At 31.2% G+C, this 10,152-nt stretch overlaps 1 protein-coding gene across 8 annotated transcripts in view; it reads left to right on the top strand.

Moving 5' to 3' along the window:
- LOC122712377 (guanine nucleotide-releasing factor 2) overlaps nucleotides 1-8,309 on the top strand; it is an 84,860-nt gene extending 76,551 nt beyond the window's left edge. For 5 of the 8 annotated variants that reach the window (XM_043931967.1, XM_043931969.1, XM_043931972.1 and 2 more), the window contains exons 2-16: nucleotides 597-996; nucleotides 1,121-1,345; nucleotides 1,543-1,728; nucleotides 1,860-2,167; nucleotides 2,696-2,812; nucleotides 3,218-3,525; nucleotides 3,683-3,890; nucleotides 4,154-4,177; nucleotides 5,310-5,502; nucleotides 5,591-5,843; nucleotides 5,923-6,166; nucleotides 6,447-6,621; nucleotides 6,708-7,352; nucleotides 7,445-7,576; nucleotides 7,648-8,309. In XM_043931967.1, the coding sequence (XP_043787902.1) occupies nucleotides 597-996; nucleotides 1,121-1,345; nucleotides 1,543-1,728; nucleotides 1,860-2,167; nucleotides 2,696-2,812; nucleotides 3,218-3,525; nucleotides 3,683-3,890; nucleotides 4,154-4,177; nucleotides 5,310-5,502; nucleotides 5,591-5,843; nucleotides 5,923-6,166; nucleotides 6,447-6,621; nucleotides 6,708-7,352; nucleotides 7,445-7,576; nucleotides 7,648-7,786 (3,557 nt within the window). In that variant the 3' untranslated portion in view covers nucleotides 7,787-8,309. The remainder of the gene's footprint in view (nucleotides 1-596; nucleotides 997-1,120; nucleotides 1,346-1,542; nucleotides 1,729-1,859; nucleotides 2,168-2,695; nucleotides 2,813-3,217; nucleotides 3,526-3,682; nucleotides 3,891-4,153; nucleotides 4,178-5,309; nucleotides 5,503-5,590; nucleotides 5,844-5,922; nucleotides 6,167-6,446; nucleotides 6,622-6,707; nucleotides 7,353-7,444; nucleotides 7,577-7,647) is intronic. The other 3 variants (XM_043931965.1, XM_043931970.1, XM_043931966.1) reach the window with 3 other exon arrangements.
- Nucleotides 8,310-10,152: the final 1,843 nt, after the last annotated feature.

Genomic DNA, 10,152 nt, shown 5'->3' with positions numbered 1-10,152 from the left:
TCTCTCTCTCTCTCTCTCTCTCTCTCTCTCTCTCTCTCAAGAAATTATACCGCTTCGAAATGTTCTTTACAGTCGAAGAACAATTGAAGAAACTCGACTTGCTTCGCCGTGCTCACTTTCCAGTAACTTTAATTCGATTTAACGCAGTGTAACAGAGATCGTGAACAATTTATGTTTCGATTGTTGTTTCCAGCAGCTTGTGCTTCTGAAAGAATAATTGATTACAACTATTATACAATTCTTAGAGAAGAATTTATAAAATAACAATTTATTAATAACTCCATTACATGTGTATCATTAAATTTAATCTACGCCATCTACGTAATTGCTGCGCAGATAATTATTCCGAGTAATAAATTATATTTCAAAACTGCCCAATGAGAATGAAGCCAACCTTTTTGTCACAGATGACAAAAAGAAATTCTATTCTATCAAAAAAAAAAAAAACAAGATCGTAATTCTCGTCAATCGCATTTATCCTCGAGAAGAAGAGGATAATATAATTCGACATACAAATTTTCAAAACAGAAATCTAACCCAAATAACAAAATCTAACAAAACGAAATCTAACCCAATTGTTGTTTACTTGATCACAGAAGTCGAGGAGCGGTCCGGCGGGAAGGCGCGCGGCGGTAAACTTGCGCGTCGTGCGCGCTCGTTCAAGGAGGACTTCCTGGAGAAGCTCTCCCACATGCGTTCTCCCGGTAGCGGCAGCGGGGGCGGAGGAAGCGGGGCGGCCACGAGGGCCGCCTCTCCCTCCTCGCCGCGGACGCCGCGGGACAAAAGCGCCCCCGGGTGCACGGACGCCACCCTCGACAAGAATCCCCTCCGTGACCTGCACATCCACGTGCGACAGGTGCAGCTGGCACTGCTCCACTTCAAGGACGTCGTGTTGAAGAAGAAGCTCGAGATGCTGCCCGGGAACGGCACCATCATCCTCGACCACATCACCACGATACACACAGTGTTGAAATCCTATTTACTCTACGAGAACAGGTAAAAAGATATGATATATATCGATATACATTATAATTATCGTGTTATAATAATTATTATTACGATTAAAAGATGGTGCGATTTTATCTCTATTTTTTTTTTTTTCTCTCTCTTTTTCTCGAAGCTCCACTCTGGGATCAGCGACGAATCAGGTGTACCAAGCTCTAGCACAATTGTTAAAACTCTGCGACGACGTGTTGCTGCACGGCGACCAGTCCTCCGCGTTGGACACCGAGAACGTGACGCACATTATAGGATTAGTCGAGGACGCGGTGAAAAACTTGGTCGATCTTGCGAACGAGAAGATCGCCAACAGACAGAAACCTGCCGCCGTCGCAACGAGTAATAGGTAGCCACTCTCTTTATCCATCCAGTACATAACAATTTCTCTTCTTCGCTAATAATAATCTCCATTAAATCTTACACACTTCGATAATTGTTCTCTAATAGTAAAAAAAGAAAAAAGCGACCAAAAATTCGATATTTTTTTGTGTCGTCATAACCAACAGAATTTGACACGATGTACAACTGAAATCGAACTTTCAGAACGTCGGGTTATGGATCGGAATTGACGCCACAAAGAAATTCTTTACCCGATATCCCGCTAACCCCGAGGGAAAGGCAGATTTTAGAGCAGACCGCTGCGACTACTAGTCTGGTCCGTAGTTCGCATAGTTCAGAGTCGATTTTAAGGGATTCTAGTCCACCCCCAAAACCACCACTCCCCGAAAGGTAGTTTCCTAAGCTTCTTATAGAAAGTAACAATGCATGTAATCTTATTGTTCGGTGTACCTATTACATATATGGCTTTTAACAGCGATTGTTAAAAAATAATTAATTTCTCTAATGATGATAAATTTCAGAACTAATGTGTGTCTGTCGGAGGAAAATAGTTCTTCCGGTACGCCCCCGCCATTGCCACCGAAACGGAGAACGAGGGCTCAACAGTTGCTCGACGAGTCCGAAGGTCTTTTAGCATCTAGTCTTGATGGTGTTTCCCTACGAAGTAGATCTCCAGAGGATTCGTCGTCTCTTCTAAGCGCGTCGGCTGGCAGTTTGGATTCGGCCCTAAATCATTCTCGCGACGAGGATGAGATACGGGCGATCATGGGACCAAACGACGATTCTTTGAACGATAGTATGGATCTCAGCCTGATGGCTACTATTCAGGGTAATGAATGATTGTTCTGGGATTGATTTTTTTTTTGTTTTTTTTTTTTTTTTACAAAAAAAAGTTAGGGATAAACATGTTTATTAGAGATTAATTATTTATAAATAATTATTGATTTACGTTTAATTTTTAAAAAAAAGAAAACGATGAAATGAAATTAAAGTTATCCTAACAAGGTAATGAAAGAATAATGTATAAGTACATTTCCATCTGTGTCAAGAAGAACATTATGTGGACAGTGCTTAGTCAGCAAAATAGTTCTCAACTATGCTTGTCTTAATCATCGAATCAGTTTTACTGGAAAAGTGTTAAGATACACATTTTAATTTTAGTTTCTAAAAGAAATAATATATATAGTGAATTAATTAACGTTAAAAAATTATGTGGTGTGATAATAAAAGATCATATTTAATAATAAAACACAAATGTAGTCTCTCTCTCTTTTTTTAATATATTTATATAGTATCGTTATAGAGAAAATAATATAAAAAAAAAGACAATGTGTTAATTATTATTTTATATTTATAGGCATGCAAGTTAATGGTAGTTCAAACTGTAGTTGCTGGGACGGTTCCGAAACAAATATACCAAGTACTATGTTATTAGGTCAACAAACTCCACAAGAAGTGCTTCATCAATTTACTGGTAGGTAATATAAAATTATTTTGTACTTAACGTGATTATAGTATTGAAATAAAGGCGTTACCGATGACGTTGCATATTTATAAATATAAAGAAAAAAATGTAAAAGCTAAAATTACGCAAGAATTTCTCAAATAGAGCTAGTAGAGCAAGTAGCGTAGGCGTTAGACCTTCTGATGTTGAATGAATAAACAGTATCGTATAGATCTTCATTCGAATCAGTTTAACAAACTGAAATTCTTTTTTCTTGACTCTCTTTCGAAATTTAATCAATTAATACTAATCTTAGAATACATCATGGCCATTAATTGGGAAACTTTGAAGACATTCTTGCGTAAGAAAAAATATTATATATACGTACAAATTTTTAATGTGTTATTAAAAATTATATTGATGATTATGTTTCAGGTATAGAAGGAAATCGATTATCGACCCAAACGCAAGAATCTGGTTTCGTATCAATGCATTCACAACGAAGTTCATCCCAAAGTTATACTACTACTTCCAGTATAACGTCCAAAAGATCTTCCCAGCAGAGCAGCATTAGTTATAATTCACAAACGTTCAATTCTCAACAATCGTTTTCACAAACAAAACTATCTTCGGATAGTAACGGGTCTATTTTCACTCAGAAGACAATGACTAGTTCGAAGAGTACTGTTAGCACAAATATATCTGGAAGTGGAGATTCCGCGATATTAGAAAAATTGGTAAATGTGGGTGTTGTATTTTTTTTTTTTTTATCATAATATTTGTTACTTGTTATAATTGATAAATCTTTTTCGTTTTCATTTTTTTTTATATGATTATAACAGTTCGACTAATAATTATATCAAAATTTGTTTTTTATTCTTCAATTTCTATATTGTGCAGGAAATGGAATCGATATCTACATCGGATGCTAATGGTGTACCGCCGGCATTACCAGAAAAACGATCGAAACGGAGAAAAGAACGTCAGCCATCGCAGTACGACAATGTACCTGAAAACGAGCATTTATCAACCTGTAGTTTACATACTAATAATGGCGATAATCCAGATGCCAGTAAACCTCCACCACTTCCTCTTAAAAAAAGGCATAGTAAGTTTAATCATAATTTATAGTAAAAAGACAGCAATAACGCAGATAATATTTAATACTATTGTTGTCATTGCTTTATTGCTGTTTAATTAAAGTAATATTAATATTACTTATATGTATTGAAAATGAAATTACTTTGAATTTAAAGAGAATAAATATTAGACAAAATTATGTTAGAAATTATTTAGATTATATTAGAATAGTCGTTCCGAATTTTTTCCACATAGTAGGTTAAAACTGATACAATATTTTGTATCCCCCAGTGTTCCAATCAGTGGCATATTCTGGTAAGTGGGATCCTGCCCACACAAATCAGCTATCCCTCAGCAAACACGTTCACGCTAAGTTGAAACCCTTCGTTTCACGCATTGATTATACACGATTTTTAAGCTCCTAGCTTTTTGCGGCATGTTCTCATCAATTATTTTTGATCTCATTTTGTCGAAATGATTGATACGATTTCATTTAATATTAAGCTTGAATATTTTATTCATAACTTCGGCTTTTTCATGGCTTATTTTTTAATTTAATTGAAATAATACTAAACTAAAAAAAAATGAAGAATAATATTCATTTTTTTTAAACATGAATTTTTTTAACTTTCAGATTTAATTGCATTCAACTATTTTCCTTTTTTTTTTATTTATTTATTTGAATTAGTTCATGAACTAAAATTTCATACATTAACTTTTTTATTTAAATTTATTACACAATGTATTATTTTATTGTATAAATTTATTATTTTCATTAACATTTTTGTATAAGTTCTAAATGTTATTAATCGTAGAAATTAATCTTCAACTACTTGTGGGCGTCGACATTATTCCATTAATTAAATTGACCTTTTCTTGCTAATAGTCAGTTAACACTTATGCTTCTTTAACTCTAGAGTTAAGCCAGCTGACTTTAGTTTTCCACGATTATACGTAAAGAATCAAAGAAAATATAGATCTCTTATAAAATGAAATTTTCTCGATATATATATGATATTTATTCGTACTTGTATTATATGATATTTGTTCCAGTTAAATAATCGTAAAATCATTTAATCATAAAAAGTATTGTAATCGGCGAAAATGTTATTCAAAAGATTACACTCTTATTCCAGTGAGTTTATACGAATCTTGTATTCGTGAATTTATGTATAATTATGTATGGAGATATATATGCTTGTGCATCAGTGTTTTTCAGTATTTTACATCTGTGCTTTGATATTTTATTGTAACATGAATTGCTTGTATTTATCATATATATTATAAATATATGTGTATATATATATATATATATATATATATATATATACACATATATGTATATACTATGGAATCATATTTTTATTTATCTATTTTTGTTATTTCATAATAACTATGTCATTGTCAATACATTACAATTATATAAATGTGATTATATCTATTGCAGTCATGGCATACATGGAGATGTTTGGGAATTGTTCTCACAGTAACAATGATTTCATCTCTGGTCTTGGGACCCGCCATTCAGTGGCAGCTTATAATTCAATGTTAGGTGAATGGCAAAATGATATGGCCCTTACTACGACACAATCGTGTTCTTTCATGGCACATACTATGACCACATTGCACGATAGTTCAAAGTATGTAATTTAATATAAATATATACACAAGTATTCTCATTTTTAATATAGAAAATAAAAAAAAAATATCATCTATTATTTCTTTCAGTACCTCCATAACTATGACACCATCAGTAACAGAACTAACAAATAATTCTAGTCTCCCACCAGCATTACCACCAAAGAGATCCCGATCCATTAAATCAAATGCAACACCTCCACCAATTTCGCCAAAACCTACCATTAGCATGCAAAGTATACATACAATCGAGCCAATCGTAACTTCGACTCCAGTAAAGATAGAAGAATCTGGTTGTATTCATGATAAGAAAGAGCTGACACCTTCGACTCCAGTAAAATTGGTGAACATCTTAAAAATTCATAAATTACTGTAAATTTATACTATCAAATATTATTAATCAAGTACTATTTTATTTTCAGAATAATGTTGCCTTAGATACAATATTATCTACATCATCAAGACCAGCTAGTAATGCTTTATCATCGATATCTGTTGATGATAATACTTTGGAATTAAGAGATATTGATCAAGACGATAGCATATTAGATGAACTAGATATCAGTAAATATTTAGTTTTTAAAAAGCCAGATGAAGAAGGACCAGATATAAGAGGTGGTCATCCTGATGCATTACTAATTCATGCAACTAAAGCTAATAAACACGGTAAGAATTTATTTAAATTTTTGAAATTTGAATTGCATTATTAATAAATATCATCAAAGAATATGAATAAAAATTGCACTTCATACTTTTTCATGCTTCATAGATGAGAAGGAATCAGGTTGGTGTAATAATTTGTTAGATTCATTTTAAATTCTATTAAAATTTCAGATATGTGCAATTTTCTTATATATGTATAATATATTGAGATATTTAATAATATATTATTATATTATATATATTATTATTTCATAAATTAATGTATCTTCATGCTTATTTACAGACTTTTTGTATCAAGAAGCATTTTTAACAACGTATAGAACATTCATGCAACCATTGGAATTAATTCAAAAACTGCATAAACGTCATCAGCGATTCTCCTGTTCTGCTGACGTTGTCAAACAAAGAGCAGCTCGTGAAGCATTTTCTTTATTAGTTAGAGCTGTTAGCGATTTAACGTAAGTTGCGTAAAAAAATTTTTTTTTTCTATGTATTATTATTTTAAAATATTTTAAAATAATTAAAACAATATGATTTTTTTTAGTATGTCAGATTTGGATGATACCCTCTTGCAAACTCTAATGGAATTCGTACAACAATTAGTATGTAGTGGTGATCTTACTATGGCGAAAGCTTTGCGTGTTAAAATTTTAGAAAAACACGCTGTGAAACAATTACAATCCGCACAACCAATTCTCTCTTCATTAAGTGTGACAACAAAACAAGCTTCCCTTCTCGATTTTAAAAGTGAACAAATTGCGGAACAAATGACATTATTAGATGCTGATTTATTTATGAAAATCGAAATACCGGAAGTACTAATTTGGGCACAAGAACAAAACGAAGAACGAAGTCCGAACTTAACTAGATTTACAGAACACTTTAATAAAATGTCGTACTGGGCCAGATCGAGAATATTAGAACACAGATTAGAAAACGAAGCAAAAGATAGGGAAAAATATGTCGTTAAATTCATTAAGATAATGAAACATCTTAGAAAAATAAACAATTTTAATAGTTATTTAGCCTTGCTTTCTGCATTGGATAGTGCACCTATTAGGAGACTCGAATGGCAAAAACATATTACAGAAGGCTTAAAGGAATATTGTGCTCTTATTGATAGTTCTAGTAGTTTTAGAGCTTACAGACAAGCTCTGGCAGAAACGCAACCGCCATGTATTCCTTATATGTAAATACATTTTATAATTATTTGAATATAATAATTTAAAATCAAAGTTTATCAAGTATATAAAATATTTTAAATAACTTTTCTACCTACAGTGGACTTGTATTACAAGATCTTACATTCGTGCATATTGGAAATAGTGATCTCTTACCTGATGGCAGCATAAATTTTTCGAAAAGATGGCAACAGTTTAATATTGTTGAAAATATGAAAAGGTTCAAAAAAGGGTATGTTTTATTTTTTTAATAATTTATTTGTTTATTATTTTGCTCTAAATTTAATTATTCATTTATTACAGGACATATTCATTCAAGAAACACGAACGTATCATAACGTTCTTCAATAATTTCAGTGATTTCCTCTGTGAGGAGGCAATGTGGCAGATTTCAGAAAGTATCAAACCACGTGGTGGGAAAAAAACACAGTCGCAGAACTAGAATATATCTAACCCTTTCACTGCCTGTGTCTCGAAATCGAAAGGCTGAATCAGTGAATTAGAAATTTATATTTATGGTATTTAGATAAATTTTTAATTATGAACTGAAGAAAAATGATACAACACTCTAGGATGGTGAAAGGGTTAGCTATGTCTATACCGTTTCAACAGCCTCTGTGAGGTTGTATTTTAATTTATGGAAATTTAAGTATTCAATCTATATTAAACAAAAGGAAAAAGAAAAAGAGATTACAAACAAACATTTAGATCAAATTGAAATTTGATGTATTTGTTTTGTTTAAAAATATAAATTGCGTGTATGGATATCGATTGAATCGAAACGCGTCGAGACTTTAATGAATTGGCTAAGATCAATCATGTCTCAATGTATTTTTATAGTTTTTTTCCTTTTTGCCATAAGATAAATAAGGGAAAAATTTGCTATGGATCTATGCAACGTATACTTAAACGATGCAGCTATAACGATGCTTAACATAGCATGAAGGGAAAGAAACCCCGCACATACATTAANGAGGTTTAATAACGAATTGGCAATATTAATTAACGATAACGTATACGATATCGATACGAATTTCAAACGTTTCGGGGAAAAAATCGAAATGCATTTATCATCTCATAAAATTTAACAATTTAACAATTTTCCTTTCTTCTTTTTCCTTTTTTCCTTTTTTCATTTCTTTTTTTTTTTTTTTTTTTTTTTAATTTATTTAAGTATATATGTGAACGTCCATCATATAGCTTTATCGTAGGTAGAAAAACTTTTCAAACGTCAACAGGGAAAAATCTGTTGACTTCGCAAGGAAAAACACCAATTACGTTGATTAATGTAGAGCCATTGTAGTATCAGATCAGCGCAAAAGTAATGCGCTTTTCCGAACACATGGCACGACTGAGCGTAACTGTTACATATACTATTGTATATGATTCTAGGAAACACTTTTTGTTGGAAACTTGTTAATAGGTATCCAAGCTTTCAGCTTTAAATCGAATGGTTACCTAGAGATATGTAGGTAAATTAAGTGTGAAGAAACTCACAATCAAAAACAAAAGAATTGAGTTGATTTTATTAACAACATCCAATAGTTTTATTGATAATTATAAATATTGATATATTATAATTTGATATTTTTCACTATCAAATTTTTTCTACGTTTATAGATTTCAGCAATGAAAGCCTTTCTTTCACAGTACATTCCGATAGAGTGAAAGAATTCGATCAAATTAATTTTATTGAAATTATAAAGATAAAGAAAAAAGCGTATTAATTATCCCTATAATTTTTTATTTTTGTTTAAATATATTGAAACTTAATAGAGTGCATCAATTTTTCTTTTGAGTTTCTAAGATAAATAATACCGCTATAATGATATATGGCTGTCTGTGTGCCTCATATTATAGAATGAATGAATATCTGCCTATTAACATTTCTTTGTTCTCACATTTAATAACATAAATGTCTTGTATACAATATTCATGGGCAAAGCTATAATAATCAGGCTTAAGAGATTTAAAAAAAGAACTATCATCTGCATGTTAACGCGTTCTATGTATAATCGTACCGATTGTACATTCTTATTCACGTTAAAGAAAAAGGCCTAAGCAGTTGATAGTTAACGTCGGTCTATAAGCATACCGTTAATTAAAATTTATTATTAAATATTGAAAAAAAAAAATAAAGCTAAAACAACCATGATTTAGTCTCAAGATATAGTTAGAAAATTGCTATTGTATACATATATAAATTCAATAACATTTGTCAATTTCTGAACATGCACCAAGTATACATAACATAGCTTTCAATATAAATCATAAACAAAAAATAATAAGCGTTAAAAATTGTTTCATAAAAATAGATGCACTCCGTTAATTGCAACTATAAACAATTCAAAAGAAAAAAAAGTGGAAAAAAATCAATCTTAATTGAAAATTTTTTAATGAAGCATACATGTTGCACCAATAATTCGTTATAAGTATAAATATGATGATAAATGTGAATTTTTTTGCACAAAATTCATAATACGTGAGTGTGTGTGTGTGTAAATGTATGTGAAGACAAATATTTTATGTTTAATAGTTGGTACGTATAAAAATAATTTGTCTAATCTATAACTAAAAGAAATTTATTAACGTTGTAAATAGTTTGATTGTATTCATAATTTGTTGTATATGTACGCGAGTGCCCCTTATTATTCACAATTGTATATACGCAGCGTATTATATCTTTACATTAATTTTACGCACGACATAATTAATCCCATGCAGTTTTTAAGTTAATCAAAATCATTGTGATGCCATGTTACATTCTTTTATAGTAGCGAATATCATGATCTTTATATTATTTTCATT

The sequence above is a fragment of the Apis laboriosa genome, unplaced genomic scaffold (assembly GCF_014066325.1).
Source record: "Apis laboriosa isolate Shangri-la unplaced genomic scaffold, ASM1406632v1 scaffold1_cov151, whole genome shotgun sequence".
NCBI classification, from domain to species: domain Eukaryota; kingdom Metazoa; phylum Arthropoda; class Insecta; order Hymenoptera; family Apidae; genus Apis; species Apis laboriosa.
The sequence above is the reverse complement of the archived record's forward strand: the minus strand, read 5'-3'. Positions and strand labels throughout refer to the sequence as shown.